The sequence below is a fragment of the Propithecus coquereli genome, unplaced genomic scaffold (genome assembly GCF_000956105.1).
Source record: "Propithecus coquereli isolate 6110/MARCELLA unplaced genomic scaffold, Pcoq_1.0 Scaffold80, whole genome shotgun sequence".
NCBI lineage: Eukaryota > Metazoa > Chordata > Mammalia > Primates > Indriidae > Propithecus > Propithecus coquereli.
Window position 1 is genome coordinate 408286 of NW_012154174.1, and position 18710 is coordinate 426995.

General features: G+C 53.4%; 1 protein-coding gene across 1 annotated transcript in view; it reads left to right on the forward strand.

The window, feature by feature from the left end:
* Positions 1–14149, forward strand: part of CHST3 (carbohydrate (chondroitin 6) sulfotransferase 3) — a 46121-nt gene extending 31972 nt beyond the window's left edge. Inside the window, exons 2-3 of the mRNA XM_012663244.1 lie at positions 9850–10096; positions 12595–14149. Of these exons, the coding sequence (XP_012518698.1) occupies positions 9957–10096; positions 12595–13873 (1419 nt within the window). The 5' untranslated portion in view covers positions 9850–9956 and the 3' untranslated portion in view covers positions 13874–14149. The remainder of the gene's footprint in view (positions 1–9849; positions 10097–12594) is intronic.
* The last annotated feature ends 4561 nt before the right edge of the window (positions 14150–18710 follow it).

Genomic DNA, 18710 nt, shown 5'->3' on the forward strand with positions numbered 1-18710 from the left:
ATATAAAAATAAAAAGTTTGAAATATTGTGAGAATCACCGAAGTGTGACACAGAGACACAAAGTGATCCCATGCTGTTGGTGAAATGGTGCCGATAGACGTACCCAACACAGAGTCACTGCAAACCTTCAATTTGTAAAAAATGCAATACCGCAAAGCACAATAGAGTGAAGCACAACAAAATGAGGTCTGCCTGTATTCATAAAAACATATAAAGGCATGTGAGTAATAACGTAAATTATCCAGGTCCAGATTTTTGCAGGCTATGGCATGGAATGGGTCGCAGCAGTTCCGGGCAATTTCCTAGGCTCGCTGTAACTCCACCTCCTCCCTCGTTCGTGAAAACACAAGACAAGCAAAGGACAAGGGTGGAATTCATCATAAGGAGAACCTTGCACCCATTGCAGTTCTTTTCAAAAAGCAAAAATCTTTTTGCAAACTTTGATGCTTTATATTCTTAATAACCTCACAGTTAATGTGACCTGTGGTGGTTTATGCAGTGAAGAGCTTTATAGCTTAAAGGTTTGAAGGCTAGGTGTACATGGTGTATGTGCTCGAATGGAGGGTTTATGTAAGTCAGAGGAGAGTTGGAATTTGGGTAGGCACTGTAGGGTGATGTCACATGGCAGAATGCCAAACTAAGGGACCGTGACGAATTTTGTTTGGTAGCTGGTGAGGATCTTCTAAAGTGGCGAAGGCCACTAGGTTTTATCTCACATGCCCACTCGAATGGATTGGCCCTGTGTTGAGAAGGCTTGTGAGGCTATATCCAGTCCCAGGTGAAAAAAAAGGATGATGATTGATTAGCGATGTCTGCCCCAGGCACAGGATGCTGCATGGTGGAATGAGTGCCATGTGTTTGCCATCTCAGTGCTGAAGATCCCAGAGTGGGCTGAGCTATGAGAGTCAAGCTGATCAAGTTGGGCAGCGGCATCACCAACCTGGGAGACAGGAGACAGGTTTTGTCACCACCAGTTCATACCTTGGTCAAGCACTTCACTTCTCTGAGCCTGAGTTTCTGTAAATGAAAAGTGAGGAAGAGTGGAGAAGAGAATTTCCAAGCTCTTTCCAGTCCTGGCATTCTACAGTTTTAAGATAACAGCCATGTTTTCTCATGATTGGTGGAGTGATGTACAGGTCATATTTCTCTTGAACGTCTCAGAAAGACTTGCACAGTGGAAGGGAAGTACAACTAAAATTGGAAAGCCAAGCTGCTTCGTGTCAGGCTGCTGACCTGAGCCACTGCTGACAACAGGATTATGTCCTGGGGACAAAGTTCATTGGCATTCAGCTCGTTCTCAGCCCTATAGCTCTGAGACCTACCGTGTTTGGGCCTTGAGCCTAGGACCCAGAGCGCACGCCCTTCACACAGCAGGCAGCGTGGGCTGGAGAAGGCTGCCATGCAAGAGTCTGTTGTCTTCCCCCGCAACCCCGTGGCTCCTGTCATTCCTGTGGCCTACTCAGCCCTTCCTGGCCACAAGGGGCCACAGGGAATGTGTGAGCAGCTCTGGCCTGCAGGGCAGCTGAGGGGAGGGCATGCCTGGGGGTCTGGCCATGGTGTCTCTGACTCTCTCAAGCTGACCTGCTGCCCCAGGGCCACAGGCCCTGCAGCATCTGGGACAGGGCAAGTCGGCAAGTTTACCCCCAGATGAGGTGAGAGGCAGGATCAGACACCAGGGTTCAAATGCTGTCCAGTAAATGACCAGGTGGTGGCTCTGCTGGAGGGACATTTCTAGCTGGTGGTCAGGTCAGATTATCACTGTTTCCTTCATCTTTGTGTTTTTTGGGGGGGCGGAGGGACTGAGACAACCCGACACCCCCCCCATTCCAACACTTACCACCAGTGTGCGAGCCACTGAATCTGCCGCATGTGCAGAACTAAGGCCAGCAGTTCCTTCCTGGCCCCACTTACCGCATCTCAGGCTTGGGTGAAGCATTTTACCGGCATCATCTCACTGAACTTCCCATGACCCCGAGTATACAATAGATGCTATAGATATGTCCCCATTTCACAGATGAGAAAACCATGCTCAGAGAGGTTTAAGTTCCTTGCCCAAGGTCACAGGGCTTCAAAAGCAATAAGTAAAAACAAGGAAGCCCAAAGCACCGTAGCTATAGAGAACATCACTGCTAACTTTGAGAGTCTCCCTCTCTCCTCCTCCCTCCCCTCCATATGTGTTTGTGTGCACATACACGCATGTGCGCACACACACACTTAAAAAAAATAAAATGGACTACAGCTGTAGATACTGGGATGTCTTGCTTTTTGGGTGCAGCATCATAACAAGCATCTTTCTGGGTAATAAATTAACTTTATGCCAGTCTTCTATTTTTCAGTGGAGAATTAATTAAGCATCTTGTATGTGCCCAATAGTTTGCTAGCTCCTGGGGGAGGAAGACCAATCTACAGAAAACAACAGCTAAGTCTTTAAGATAGTGCATAAGTTCATTCATTCACTTCACAAACACGCACCGAGCCCTGCCATGTGCCAGGTGCCGCAATTGCGGTGGAGAGCCAGGCATCCTCCTAGATTCCTCTGTTCCCCCTCCCTCCCCTTGTCCATGGGCATCGCTGCTTGTTTATTTATCTATTTGTTTATTTTAGTGTGGAAAAATATACATAGCATAAAACTCACCATTGTAACCATTTTTAAGTATACGCTGTTAAGTTCATTGGCATTAAATATATTCCCATTCTTGTGCAATCCTCACTGCTACCCCTCTCCAGCGCTGCTTTCATCTTGCAAAACTGAAACTCCGTACCCATTAGACATTAAGTCCCCAGCCTGCAGCCCCCGGCAAATGCCCTTCTGATGTCTGTCTCTGATTTTCACTAGTCTCGGCACCTCATGTACGTGGAATCATACAGTATTTGTACTTTGGGGACTGGCTTATCTCACGGAGCGTGACATCCTCCAGAGGCATCCGTGTTGGGCATCGTTTGACTTCCTGAATGTCGCACGGGTCTGTCCTCCCTCTCCAGCTCTCTGCCACCGCCTTGCCCAGGCGCCACCTCTCTCCTGGACCGTTGCAGCAGGGACTGTCAGGGCTCCTGGCCTCCAGTCCTGCCCTCTTCCCATGCATTTTTCAAACCACTTCCAAAATGATCTTACATTCCACCTTTGAAATTTTAGATTAGGTTTTAAAAAGGTATTAAAGTGATACACGTATATGGTCATCAAAAATTGAAACATAAAAGAGTATAAAGTGAGAAGAATCATCACTTAATATTACCTTTCCGTATTTCTGCGTCAGCATTTGTGTCCCTGCACGACTGGCTTTCCTTGTGCCAGTGTGCCACAGGGGCCCAGCCCCCCTCCACCCCGGCAGGATGCTCAGGGAGCTTCTCACGTGTTGGATTTCCAGGGCTTAGTGCACATCCTTGGCCGTGAACCTTGGTCCACATCCAGGTCAGTTCCCAAATGAGCCAGCAGACTTCTCCGCAGGCCACCCGGCTGCATGGCCACGGCCATTCCGGGCCCCGGCCTCCACCATGGGTTCTGCGAGTACAGCGAAGCTGGGAGGGGTGGGTCCGCTCCTATGTGGCCCAGGGCCTGGGTTCAGTGTGACAGGCTGACAGGGGGCCTAAAGCTCTTCTCTGGGGCCCTGCACTTCCTGCAGCTATTGGAAGTGACTGTGTGAAATGGGGGCAAGAAAGGGTGTGCTCCCCCATGTCTCACACAGGCATAAAAGGGTAAGGGGGCAGCAGGGCATGTCCTGGCCAGGGCCGGGTCACTGAGAGTCTGTGGCAGTCCCATGGTCCACCTCGTGGCTCTGGCCCACGACCCCTCCCAGCCATGCAATGGCCAGGGACGCTCAGGCGACACGCACCTTCACTTGGGCTGCTTCTGCTCTCTCTGTCTTGGCCGAGGTTGGACACAAGGAAGTTAGGGATGGGTCATCCCTGGGAGGGGAAGCTGGAGCCCGGGGCACTCGGGTGCTGGGGAGCGGCCATGGCTCTGCCGCACAGAGCAGAGTCCGCCTTCATGCACGGCTCATTCTCCCCTCCTCTTCCTTCACTCACTGGGTCATCCAGCAGCCTCTGGGCATTCCCTCTGCTGTCACACACTATGCTCCTTGGTCTTCCTGAGCATCTCAGGATGTCCCCAAGTAAAATAAAACCCAGCCTGGACAGGCACTGGATGGACAAGCTCTTCTCATCTAAAACCAAGGAAGGCAGGTCATGCTCTGAGCTCTTTCTCCATGTCCTCATGTGCCAGTGGCCCAGGGGCTTCCCTGTCTCCTGTCTTCACTCTCTGGGGATTTGGAGGCCACTCGCAGAGGAGCCCCCTCCCAGGTGTTTGGCAGGGTGGCGGGGGCAGCCTCCCGGCCCCCACGGGTTGGCTGGAGCACTCCCAGCGTGGGTTTCATGCTTCCATCTCTGCCCAGAGCTGCTCCAAGTCCAGCTGCTGCCCTCGTGCAGCTCCTCCTCCTGCCCGTGGGAAAGGCCGTTTGAGCCCGGCCCGCAACAGCCAGGGCCCCATCCCCACGGTGCTCTCGGCCCCCCCAAGCAAGGGGAGTGGAGTTTTGCTGCCTGATGCAATGTCTGGCAGGGCCGTCCCTTATCATAGCCGGCTTGCTGGGTCATCCCCCCTTCCCGAAGGGGAGGCAGAGATGGGCTGCGGTCCATTTGGAGCCTCAGTGGAAAGGCCTGGCTGGAGGCCATCCAAGTAGAAAACTCATTATCTAGTGAGGCGCCTCGCCAAGTCACGAGGGAGGCCTGAGCAGAAAGACCCCCAGGGAGAGCAGGGGAGGGAAGCCAAAGCCCAGCTTGCTGGGGCTTGCCCGGCCTCAGCTCACAGCCCACTCTTCTTTCCACGTGTTCCCTCACTACCATTTGCCTGAGGATGCCTTAGGCTGTTTCTGCCCTCCCCCTGACTAGCACACAGCTGGGAGAGGCTGGCACTGAAAGAACTCAAGAGACTGAAGTACAGGAAGCCCCTAGTTTGAAGTGTGCCCCAGGCACGCACCCATGGCACCCGTCCCCAGCAACATGCCTAGCACGAGTTCCTTGAAGGGCCCATGAAACATGCTCGGAGCACATGCTCGCAGCGTGGACACGTGGCTCCCTCATATGTGGAGCAACTGCTTTTTCTTTCTTCCTCTTCATATTGTCTGTCCACTTAGAATGATTAAGCATCTTGCACTGGGCTAAATGCATTGGGAAAGGCATTCATTCATTCATTCAACAAGTATTTAGGGAGCACCTGCTCCGTGCCAGGGACAGTTCTGGGAATGCAAAGGTGGAGCAGACAGGTGAAGCTGTCCTCATGGAGATGATGAAAGAGGCAGTCGATGGCACATTTCCATCTCTGCAGGAAGAAATAAAGTGCAATGCCGAGGGAGATGGGGGAGGGGAGGTGGTCACCTTTGGGTCAGGGGTCTGGGAGGGACTCCAGAAGAGGGGACACTTGGGCTGAGTCCTGGCTGCTTAGAAGAAGCCATCCAGAGGAGGTCTGGAAGAAGAGCCTGCCAGACAGAAGGACCAGCTGTGCAGAAGCCCTGGGCAGGGAATGGCAGGAAGGGCAGGGGCGGGGGTCTCGGGAAGAGGTGGGTGCGGTGAGCAGGGTCTGGATCTCAAAGGCCCTTGGAGGGCTTGTGTCTTACTGAGCAGAGTGTTGAGTGTTTTAAGCAGAAGCTACTCCGGCAGTACCGGCACTGTCTGTGCCTCCGGGGAGCTTCCATGTGGCTGAGGAGCTGGGTGACGGCGCAGCTGTGAGCAGGTGCTCACCCGCCCGGTGGGAGGACTGCCCACGTGTGCTCCCAGAGAGGAGGCTGGGCCTGGGAAAGCCAGAGAGGCAGGAGGGAAGAGGAGGGGGGGTGTGGGGGAGCCAGCGGGCCGCGGGCCTCAGGAGGGAGTGTGTGGGCAGCGCAGCTTGGAGCTGGGGAGACCCAAACCGGCCTCGCGGCAGCGACGCTAGAGCTACAGGAGTTGGTGACACTCTCAGGACGGGGAGGGATGGGGGCAGAAGCCAGGTGGAACCGGCCGAGAGGTGGGAGGAAGTGAGACAGGGAATGACGGAGCTTTTGAGAACCGTATGGTAGTTACAGGTGGTGTGCGAGTCCGAGTCCCAGTGGAGGGCTGCGCGGGTACTGAGCCCTTGGGGCGACTCCCGGCATCTGCCCGGGCCTGGCACACAGCGTGCACTCACCAGATGGTTGCTGCTGTGCAGCGCTGTGCTCCTCTTCCTGCCTCTGGTGTCTGCTCTCGACGTGCGGGCGGAGCACGGGGCACAACGGGGCCAAGGGAGCTGTCCCCCGCCCACGGCACCCAGGCAGAGCTGGGCTGGCACTTGCCCTTGGCATTCTTCACCATTGGCCCTGGTGGCCCGCAAATGTGGCCTCCGAATGGACACAGGCAGGGGAACGCCACCTTTTCCTGGACTGTCACATAGTTGCTGGGGCGTTGAAGGGATGAAAAGTATCGAGTACTCGAGGCCAGGAGGGGTATCCGCCACGCCTCAAGGAGGAGGAAGAGATTTTTTCAGTTCTTCTCATGAGCCAAGCAAGGGAGGCAGAACTAGCCCTTGTGTTGTACAGCTTGGGAAGGAGGTGGCACTAAGGTTCATTCAGCGTCATGGATGTCACAGGCCCACTTCTTACAGAGAGCCTCCTGCAGGGCGGGTTCTGCCTGGGCCCTTGCTGAGTGACCCCCATCTGGGCCCTGTCCCCTCCTTCATGACCTTGTGACTTCTGGCACTATGACCCTCTTCCACCTCCTAGCCCTGGAGACCTCTTTCATCCCCACTACACACCCCCCTCCCCATGTCTGAACCTCTAAATCTCCCTCACCCGCTGCCCTACTAGGCTTCCAAAGCCAGGGGGGCAGCCTGCCTGGGGCAGGGCAAAGGAACCAAGAGCCTGCCCTTGTGTTTCATATCAGAGTTGCTTGAAATCCTTGCTTCTTCCTTTTGCAGCAATGTCAGGAAGGATCTTCAGAACCCTGTCTTGTTCTGGGGCTGAGGAAGCTGGGACGGCAACTCAACAATAGAAATAGACCCTGGAAGGGAGGGTAGGAAGAGGTTCAGGAGTGAGTCATGAAGGCAACCCAACTTCTAAATCTTACCCAGGTGCTAGACCCAGAAGGGAGAGAGCAGGGGAACAAACTGAGGCCCAGAGAGGTTAAGTCACTTACACAAGGTTGCACAGCATGGCAGAGGCATAGGAAGGACTAGAACCCAGCACTTCTGACCCAAGCTCCTTTTGCTTCCCTCACATCATCAGACCCAGGCAACTTGCAGCTCAGAGCCAAGAGGGCAGAAAGTCAGGATTTCAACACCTTGTGCTCTGAAGACTCAGTGTTAGGTCTCACCCACTCAATGGGACAGGTGGCTTCACACCCATGACGGGCTAAACAGCATGCACGGGGAATGTGGCCCCACTGGTCATCCTACACACTCATGCCAACAGCCCACCAGGCACCATGCCAGGCACCAGCCTCCACAGACTTGCTCACCACTGATTTGTTAGACAGCTGGTATGTGCCAGGTGCCATCTAGATGCTAGTCCCAACTTCAGGGAGCTTGCCGTCTAGGAGGGGAGCACAAACACTCAACTGGAAAGCCCCACCAAAGTGCTATCATGGGGGTGCCTGGGGTACACCAAGAAATTCAAGTGACTTGGACCTGGGAGGGGCGGTCAGGGGCTGCTGCTGGAGCAACCTTGGGTAACCTTAAGTAAGAGATTACTTAATCTCTCTCATCCTCAGTTTCCTGATCTGTAAAATGGGCTAGCTGCTACCTAACAGGGCTTTGTGGAGAATTTGATGAGCAATGCAAGTGCTTAGCACGGCGCCTGGCCCAGAGAAGTAAGCACTCAATAAGCTCCAGCCACCCATATCGTTCCATTTGGCCCTCCCAACCAAAGTATAAGCCCCATGGGGGCACAGGCCACGTCTGCTTGTTCACTGCTGTATTCCCAATGCCTAGACCAGAGACCAGCACATAGCAGGGGCTCAGGAAATACTAATTTAATGAGTTTGTGAGAAAAGGCCCAGGAGAATTAGGAAGAGGTAGGTCTATTCCAGCTGCCCTGGAGCTGGCCTGTGGCTGTCCCTCCTGGGCCCCTTTCTACCCACCCATACTCAGGAAGTACCCCCAGCACCCTCCGCCCCAGCACAGCGGGGTACCTCCACTCCCGCTGCCAGAGTGCCCATCTGCTTACCCACATTTGGAACCCCCACCTCACTGCTTTCCCCAAAGGACAGATTTTTCTGGCTATTCCCTAAGCCACTTCATTGCATGATGAAAGTACAGCCCTGGGACCCTCCTTTGTGCCCTCCCGCTCCCCTGTGTCAACATCAGCCACTTCTCTTGGGAAAAATCCATCTTTTCCAAAACGAGCGACAAGCAATAATGGCAAGTAAGAGCCGGGTGCCCTGTTCCAGGTCACAGTAAGATGTTCCCAAACTCCAAATTGGAGCAGCTGGTCCCCATGCATGAGTGTCCCGGTGGAGAAGGGGGATGGACTTTCAGAAGAGGGGCCTGTGCAGGCATCTGGGGCGCTGGCGCGGGACAGGGCGTGTGTGATGCTGCTGATGGTGATGAGGGGGAATGAAGGAAATGGTGACCAGGCTCCATGGGGCAATGCTGTATATGCTCCGGCTTTAAAAAATACATATGGCTTTAGTTGAGGGTCATTTATTGCTTTATCCATCTGCCATTCAGCAACTGTGTTTGGGTATCTCTATCCTAGCCCAGGACAAGGAATAATGAGAGGCCCAGACACACTTGCCCTCCCCTGCGAAGGGATATTCAGCATTGAACAGTTGTCACTTTAGGACAAAGCATCAGGTACTAATGGAAGTCTTTGCACAGTGGGGGAGCCGTAGGGAGCCCTAACCTAGCTTGCCCAGAAATCAGAGACCTGAAGACTACAGCCATGTTAAGGATTTTGGTAGAATGTATGTGCTATGGTGTTTTTTTTCTCTTTAGTTAACTTTTAAAAATTTATATATACACGTGGTAAAATGTCTAACAATACACAATGTTACCCAGTAGACAGAAGGCTCACCCACCCTTCTCACTCCACCCACCCTTCCCCCTTCCCATAGGCAGCCATGGTTACCACGCCTGTGTGTCCCCGTAGTCACAGCCCGTTTGTATCCAGCATCTATATTTTTCCCACTACTTTTCCAAATGGGATCATACTACATCAGAGGTTCTCAACCTAGGATAATTCTGCGCCCCCCACCTCCCCACCCCCAGGGGACATTTGACAATATCTGGAGATGTTTATGATTGTCACAAATGAGCAGGGGGGTGCTGCTGGCATCTAGTGGATAGAGGCCAAGGATGCCCTTAAACATTCTGTAACGCACAGGACAAGCCCCCACAACAAAGAATTATCTGGTCCAAAATGTCAACAGGGCTAAGGTTGAGAAACCCTGCTCTACATAAAAACACTGTGTCTGCACCTTGATTTTTTTTTTTACATATGTATTTTGTGGATTATTCACATTAGCATTTATAGAGCCACCTGATTAGTCTTTGTGGACACATAATAATCCATCGCATGGATGCGACACCATTTTTTATTTAGGTGTCTACAATCTTTTGCTATTGTAAATATTTATGCTGCAAGGAATATTCTTTTCCATATGTGTGCCTTTGCCCTTTGAGGTCAAAGGAGAAATTGATGGAGGTGGGATGGGTGAATTGGAGAGTTCGTTAGCATTTTAAATGACCTTCTCAAGAGACCTCAGGTCTTTTGGGGGCATAGTCTGTCTGGAGAATGGGTCTGGGGTCCTGGCTGCTAAGCAGGGTGGGGGTCCTCAAAAGTCTGGTGGAGAAGCATCCTCTAGGTTCCTCGTCTATAGACAAGGGTGTCCTGACCACCTGTCTCTCCACAGGACGAGGGTGTCCCCCACCTGAAGACGACAAGCCAGGTCCTGAGTGATGCCCCTGAGCTGAGTGTCCGCGGCCGGCCCGAGGAGTCCCCACAGCCCCACCTTTTCCCATGGAGAAAGGACTCTCTTTGCCCCAGGACTGCCGGGACTTTGTGCACAGCCTGAGGATGAGGGGAAAATATGCCCTTTTCTTGGCTTTTGTGGTGATAGTTTTTGTCTTCATTGAAAAGGAAAATAAAATCATATCAAGGTGAGGGACACAAGTACAAGTCTTCCTTATAAGGTGGGCTGGGTGGGGGCAGAGAGGTGACTGCAGGGCTCTCTGTGGACCTGCAAATGCATTTCTTCAACCAGTCATCACCAGGCCCCTCCTGTGTCCCAGGCAGTGGGTCATGCACACGTCCTCGCGACTGCACAGGGTGAGACTCGGGCTCTGGACTCAGGCAGCCTGGGTTGGAATCCTCCACCTTGGCCCTTTCCCCCGGTGACAGCTTAGGCAAGACACATCACGTTTCCTTCCTTCCTTCCTCCCTCCCTCCCTCCCTCCCTTCCTTCCTTCCTTCCTTCCTTCTTTCCTTCTTCCCTCCCTCCTTTCTTTCTAAAACACCACAATTCTGCAACTGTCAATTTAAAAAATTTTGTTCTATTCATTGAAAGGTCCAACACTGTATTCTTCCCAGTGAGTTAAGTTGTCCAGAACATCTGGCTGGGCGCAGTGGCTCACACCTGTAATCCCAGCACTCTGGGAGGCCAAGGTGGGAGGATTGCTTGAGCTCAGGAGTTCAAGACCAGCCTGAGCAAGAGCAAGACCCCATCTCTACAAAAAATGGAAAAATAAGCCAGGTGTGGTGGTGCACACCTGTAGTCCCAGCTACTCAAGAGGTGGAGGCAGGAGAATCACTTGAGCCCAGGAGTTGGAGGCTGTAGTGAGCTGTGATCATGCCACTTGCACTCTCGCCCAGGCAACAGAGCAAGACTCTGTCTCCAAAAAAAAAAAAAGTTGGACAGAACATCATTAGTGCTAGCACAGTTTACAGAACCTCACGGACCCAAAGGAACATTATTAGGCAAAGCAACAACAGGAAGTGTCTATCCATGTGCGTGAGGTAAAGATGGTCAGTCTTAGTCAAGTGACAAGTAATCTGGCAAGACAGTGACATTAAGAAGGCTCATCATTTAAGAATATCTAAAGTATTTTTAAAACTGTAAAGCAACACATGATTTTTATACCTAGTTACTAGAAAACTAAGGAAAGCACTTATTAGGTATGAATAAAGTAACATGAAAACAAGAAAGCATTTTTACTAATCTATAAAAAAAATTTCCAATGCATTATGAGAAAGATTTCATAACACCAGGAGGCATACTGCTCATTAAGAAGGGGTTCTAGCCAGGCACAGTGGCTCACACCTGTAATCTCAGCATTTTGGGAGGCTGAGGCAGGAGGATTGCTTGAGCCCAGGAGTACGAAACCAGCCTGGGCAACATAGTAGACCCCCTCCGTCTCTTAAAAAAAAAAAAAAAATTTTTTTTTTAAAATAGCCAAGCGTGATGGTGTGAATCTCTAGTCCCAGCTACTTGGGAGGCTGAGGCAGGAGGATCGCTTGAGCCCAGGAGTTTGAAAGTTGCAATGAGCCTCTGATGGTACCACTGCCCTCAAGCCCTGTCTATAAATAAATAAATAAGGGGTTCTAGAAGAAAAGCACTTACTAAATTAGCAACTAAGGGAATGACCAGTTCAAAGATGAACTGAATGCCCAGTTTGGGAGGGATGGCAGGTGTAAGAGAAAGGAAAAGCTTAAAAAAACACTTACTGATAATACCAATACTTCACATTTCTGAGTTTTCAATTCCTCTTCTGTAAAATGTAGTTAATGGTGGGACCTGCCTTGTTATAAAGATTAAATGAGAAGACATAAAAGCATTTAGCCCAATGCCATTATTTGCTGGCTGTGGTTACTACTATTAATTTACTTCCTGGCCTAGAATGATGCCTTGTGTCAGCAGCACATCCTCTATACAAGCCTTGACGTCATGTGTGAGATGAGCCCATGAACAGGCAGGATACACCGGTGCAGCCTCCCAGGTTGTGTATTGCTCAACTCCAGGGAAGTGTCCCTCAAACACGCTACGCTGTGAATGCCCCCACCCCCCTTGGGTGGGCAGTGTGCCACTGTGTGCAGTGGGCTGGTTAGGTATAGAAAGGTTTCTTAGACCTGTTCTCCTCCCAGGCACAAGCCCTGCAAGAAAGCATTGGCCAGGATGGGTAGGTCAGGCGAAGCATCAGCCAAGATCCAGTTGTGTAGCAGACACTGTCAACACCCCACCTGGGTCACTTGGCATGAGCTGTTCTAGTTCATGCCTACTGTGTCCTACTGTAAGCCCCTACAACTCTACACCTGAGATCTTTCTCTGCCCCTGCATGCTGGCAGGCCAGGAGTACCAGGGAGTAAATGTCTCCCAGAGTTTTCCGTCAGATTGAGCTTCATGTGCCCCAGGGGTAGCCTGCTCTATGGCAGCACATCCCCCTGGACTTCTCTTCCTCCCCTGCCTCACTCCCCTACCCAGTTTTTCCTGTGATCATGTCCCAGATAAGCTACTTACACTCAGCTCCTGGTCTCAGAATCTGCTTTTGGGGAAACCCAACTAAGACAGCTTTGGGTGGTTGGCTTGGAAGACTCCGGAGAGTTGCACAGGAGATGGGGTCCTCAATCAGCCACCGACCATGGTCTTCCTTTGTCCTCACAGGGTCTCGGACAAGCTGAAGCAGATCCCCCAAACCCTGGCAGATGCCAACAGCACCGATCCAGCCCTGGTCTTGGCTGAGAACGCGTCCCTCTTGTCCCTGAGCGAGCTCGATTCAGCCTTTTCCCAGCTGCAGAGCCGTCTCCGCAACCTCAGCCTGCAGCTGGGTGTGGAGCCCGCGGGGGAGGCCTTGGGGGAGGAGGAGGAGGAGGCGGAGCCGCGCCGACCTGGCCCGCCCCGGCGCCACGTGCTCCTCATGGCCACGACCCGCACGGGCTCCTCGTTCGTGGGCGAGTTCTTCAACCAGCAGGGCAACATCTTCTACCTCTTCGAGCCGCTGTGGCACATCGAGCGCACGGTGTCCTTCGAGCCGGGAGGCGCCAACGCCGCGGGCTCGGCGCTGGTGTACCGCGACGTGCTCAAGCAGCTCTTCCTGTGCGACCTGTACGTCCTGGAGCACTTCATCACCCCGCTGCCGGAGGACCACCTGACCCAGTTCATGTTCCGCCGGGGCTCCAGCCGCTCCCTCTGCGAGGACCCGGTCTGCACGCCCTTCGTCAAGAAGGTCTTTGAGAAGTACCACTGCAAGAACCGCCGCTGCGGCCCCCTCAACGTGACGCTGGCCGCCGAGGCCTGCCGCCGCAAGGAGCACATGGCACTCAAGGCCGTGCGCATCCGGCAGCTGGAGTTCCTGCAGCCGCTGGCCGAGGACCCCCGGCTGGACTTGCGCGTCATCCAGCTGGTGCGCGACCCCCGGGCCGTGCTGGCGTCCCGCATGGTGGCCTTCGCCGGCAAGTACGAGACCTGGAAGAAGTGGCTCGCCGAGGGAGAGGACCGGCTGAGAGAGGAGGAGGTGCAGCGGCTGCGGGGCAACTGCGAGAGCATCCGCCTGTCGGCGGAGCTGGGCCTGCGGCAGCCCGCCTGGCTCCAGGGCCGCTACATGCTGGTGCGCTACGAGGACGTGGCGCGCAGTCCCCTGCAGAAGGCCCGAGAGATGTACCGCTTCGCAGGCATCCCCCTGACCCCGCAGGTGGAGGACTGGATCCAGAAGAACACCCAGGCGGCCCGCGACAGCAGCGGCATCTACTCCACCCAGAAGAACTCCTCGGAGCAGTTCGAGAAGTGGCGCTTCAGCATGCCCTTCAAGCTGGCCGAGGTGGTGCAGGCCGCCTGCGGCCCCGCCATGCACCTCTTCGGCTACAAACTGGCACGGGATGCCGCCTCCCTCACCAACCGCTCCGTCAGCCTGCTGGAGGAACGGGGCACCTTCTGGGTCACGTAGGGGGCCTGGAGCCCTGTGTACCCCTCCTGGTAAAAGGCCCGCCCTGCCTTCCTCACACCCAGGCCAGCGGTGAAATGCAGCCCTCGCCGAGGGCGGGTGGGACGCTGCCCTGTGAGCGGGCAGCCCCTCGCTGTAGCAGTAGGCCCCCAGCCAGCTAGCGCCCCGCCACGGCCACAGGCCCTGGGTTTCTCTCTGAGAACAGGACGGTGCCTGGTCCCTTTGTGGGACGTCACACCCAGACCTGAGGAGCTACAGCCTCCTGGGCAGGCCCGGACAGGCCGGGGCCTATTGACAAGCCTCTCTCTCTCTCTCTTTCTCTGACACACACACACACACACACACACACACACACACACACACACACACACACACAACACACACACACACACACACACACATACATGAAACATGCATCAATGCCTGGAGACCCTGTGGGCCAGGGTCCAAATATTTAACAACCGGAAGGGGCATAGGCACTGGCCAGTCCCAGTCGGCCACCCCTTGACCATTGCAAACCTTTCTTTTCTGGATAGTGGGGGAAGGCTGTCTGGGTGGGCCCTTGGGGAGATGCTGGGACAGCCCAGGGTATCAGGGGTGGCATTTGAGGCTCATAAAGTGACAGTGGCTGTTTACCTGCCAGTACAGAATGATTCGATGTCTTCATAAATGGGATAGCTGTTCTGGTTACTGATGGATGTCAGCCCTGTGTAGAGCAGCAAAACACACACATGAATATAAAGATATCCATTATGAGCAGACCACACACACAGAAATGCACCGTAAAAGCACACAAGCACACACATACAGACACCCTTTCCTGTTGCTTTATGCCCACAGGGTTTATCTGTATCAGATCTGAAGAGAAGTCTTTAATTGCATTTTTAGGACTATTTAGAGAGGCAGAGGGAGGAAACACGGTGGAGGCAATGACACGGTACCCTGCCCAAGTTTGGGACTGAATGGATTCAGAACTACAGAGTCCAAAGCCCTGCCCACCTTGGATTCTAGTGGCTACCTCCTCTGACCCACCCTCCACGTCCTCACGGCTGGCAGGCAGGATGTTTTGAAGTGGTGTGGCCAAAGGCCCGTCCAGCTCAGCTGGCTCCCTGAGAACATGTCCATATTTGAAGGTTGCCTGGGGCCTGACTGGCAGAAGCAGCTGTGGTCCCTGGAGACAAAAGGCAGCTCACGGTCCTGCCATTTCCCGCCAGGCGTCAGCTGGGGTAGGGCCAAGAAGAAAGTACAGAGTGCTCTTGGGGGAGAAGTCACATCAGGATGCGCCCCTCCCCTGAGAAGCCTGCCTTCTCCCTCGTGGACAGAGGTCAGCCAGTTGGTCACCATGGTTACAGCGATATCTGGAATTCCTCCTTTAGGGCTCTGGGAAGAGTATTGCTCAACTCAGTATGGGCTGGGTGTTTTATTTGGGGATTTTAGGTTATTTATGGCTTAGTGTCTCATTTTGTGGCTATGTTTTTGGTTTTGTTTCTGCAGGACTGTGACCCTGAAGCAGTCTGGGCTTTAGGGCCAGAGGGGGCCTGGGAAAGCCAGCAGGGAGCACTTGGCTCCTGGCAGAGGGAAAGGGTGGGAAAAGGAGACGTCCCCAAGAAGGATGGAGCCTAGGTGGCCACGTGGCAGCCCACAGTGTCCCACGGGCTTTTCTGTTGGAACCCCATGTGGAATGAATCTCAGAAACTACCAGTGTTCTTGCTTAGTGTCCAGAAGGAATACAAATAGTGACCCTTACCCCCTCCCTGAGAAGAGGATAGATTGGAAAATCCCCGACAGGTTTCCTGAGGGGACAGGGGTCTTACGACTTTGGAGTATCTCCAAAGTGGAAGCCCTTCCACACTCTTACCCCACGCAGGAAGCAGAACTCAGTACCGCCTTGGAGCTTGCAGGGAGCTTCACCATGGGCTACTCCACTGTTTCTGATTTCCTGGACAACCTCTCTGTCAGATACAACCCATTGTCAAACCCGCAGGGCTGAGTTTTGGGTTGAGTAATACGGATACCAGGGAATTACAGGATCTGAGTCCAGCTGGTGTTGCTTTGGGGAAGGGAAGAGTGTGTCCTAGCACGAAGCCACTGTTTGAGGACAGGAGCCATCTTGTGGGATTTGGTAGAATCAGTGTATTTGAGCTGTGGGGTCTCTATTTCCAGGGACTTCAGTCATTCAAGGAGGTCTCCACTCTTGGTTTTACAGTCCAAGAATAAGTTGTGTAGGGAGATGGTTCTAATTTGGAGTTCCAAAGAGACACCAGTTCTGAAAACTTGACCGTGGGGCAGAGTGGGGCCAGGATGTTTCTGGCAGGCCCAGAAGTGCTGCCCATTCTTCCCCAGTCTCCACCCTGCTCCCTCCTCGGTTCCCCACTGGGGCTGGGGGCCAGCCACCTCCATCCGGGGCTCTTCCTACGGGCCCCCTCTTGGTGTGGGGACAGCCAACTTCATCCTCCCTTCCTGTGCCTCTGGGGCCAAGGCCATGCATGTCTCAGCTCTGTGAGGACGGTACTGAGAATGGACCTTTCGGACTTCTCAGGACGTTGACAATGTGCACGTTGCAAGTTGACTTAATTTATTTATTTTGTGAAAAGAGACAGAAAATACCTTATTATTTGCAGGGACTCAAAGTGGTACCCAAATCAAGAAAGACAAAAGAATAGAAACCATTCACACACACCATACACACAAGGACACCCAAAGAGAATTCGAAATACAAGAGGGGAGTGAACCAGCGTCATGGCGGCCCCAGGACATTGTTCCAGGAGAATCCTTGGTTTCTCTCTTGTGGATTTGAAGATGCAACCCTGGGCCCTTTCTGCTGTGTTACCTTTGCCCAGGTGTCTGAGACAGGGTACGACTTAAATGGGTGGGTATTGCCTTGAAACGGAGCCCCCTGGGGCTCAGTGATGCTTTGGGAGCCCTTGGGGTTTGGGGAAGGACACTGTGGGGGTACCTACTGGCTTGACTCTCTGTGGACGTGGTTGGAGTCGTGCGTTTGGGGTTTTCCGTGTGGATGGAGCAGGTGGTCCAGATAGGGGCAGCGGCCAGCCCCGGTTGCTGCTGTGTTCCAGCTGGCCCCACCAAGAGCCTTCCTGTCCACAGAGCCCACCTACCTGGAGACAGTGGGAGCAGCGAGGCCGCCCCTTCGCAGGCCACCAGCTTCCCCAGCACAAGAGGCCCATTCAGCAAGGAGAGTACTCATTCTCCTTCTTGCCGATGAGCTCTTTAGCGCAGCCTGGGTACGTGGTTCAGAACGTCCCAGGCCTTGGTGAGACAGGGCAGTGTCTAATACAGGAGGGCCAGGGCCCCGCTGCCTGCTCATAAACCGCGGAGTGGGTGAGGACCCTGGGGTGTCCTTGGGAGTAGTCAGTGGAGAGCACGATTCCCAAGTCCGCAGGAAAGGGGAAGAGGAGCCCGGCTGTGCAGCTCTGTAGCGCGCCCAAGTTCAAGTTACTCTCCAAAGGCTGAGGAACATAACCAAATTCTAGCCCTTGTCCCTCCATGTGACACACACACTTGAAAATTAATAACGAAATGAGAGAAAAGAAATGTTTCGTGACGAGTTTACTCCACATCTGCCAGCACCCTCAGCCTGGGGGCTCCTGCCAGAGGCTGGTGTGACGGGCAGCTGCACTGAGGGGTTCCTGAGCGCAGCCTCGTCACCCCTCAACTGCTCGCAGATTCGGAAGTAGTGGAAGCTCCTCTTTACCTCAAAAGCACAAAGCAGAATTGGCAACTTCAGATTTAAGAGCTTCAAGATCCTTTTGGTCTTGTGTCCTTTGGCATCCCCTGGGGGACAAATCTGTTACGTATTCCCACGGATGCAGACATGGCTCCATCTTCACGGCCCTAGCTCATGTTGTAGACCAGGCACTTTATTTGAGGAATAGAACGCCCCTGTAGGCTGCTTCCTCCAACACTGGGCTTGAGCTGGGCCCCCCTGAAGTCTCCATCTCATCTGTATATTCTCATCCAACTTGGCCTGGATCCCTGCTCCCTCCTGGGTCCTGCACATGCTGTGTTTTTGACAAGACCTCGGCCCTGTACCGTGTTTCATGGCCACATGCTACAAGACATCCCCTTCATGCCATGCTTGGCCAGGGTATATACACGTGTGTCCACATGTGTGTATGTGTCGTGTGTAGCTCATTCTGCTCAGCCTCTGGCTCCCCAACAGGTTGCTCCCAGCCCCACTTGCCGTCGCCATCCCAGATGTCCTTGCCGTGGCCACAGACAATCTGCCGTCTCCTGGAAACGCTAGGGCTGCCCTTCAGGGAGCTGGCCTCTGCCGGCGGTCAGGGTCTGCTTTGCGGAATAGAATGTGAACCCATCGCCTGATGGCTTACTTGACTTATTTAATTAAAAATGAAAACATGCAATGAGCAAAATCTGCCCTGTGTCTCTGCCTTTCTTTTGCATTTGCTCTCAGCAGCAACTGGGTCATAAAAATTAACAGCAGTAGGAAAGAGGTGACTTCCAGCATGAAGTGTGGGGCATGGTGAACATTCTTTATGTTACGAGGCTGGTGGCGGCTGTGCTTGGCGGAGCCAGCTGCAGGGATGAGGTGTGAGAGAGGAAGTGCCCGGGTGTCATGGGTCAGGGACAGGAGCAGTAGGTCATCGGTCAGGAGACCTGGGGACAAGGATCAGCTTTGCACTATCTGGCCGTATAACCTGGAATAACTCACTTTATCTGGGCCCCAGTTTGCTTTTAGAATGAAGGGTATAATCAGTGGTTTACAACCCTTGTTCCAAAAGCCCCTTTAGGAATGTAAAAGTCAGGCTGAAAGGGCAGGGAGCCAAGGGAGGACTGCATTTCTCTGCTTTGCAGGTCGAGA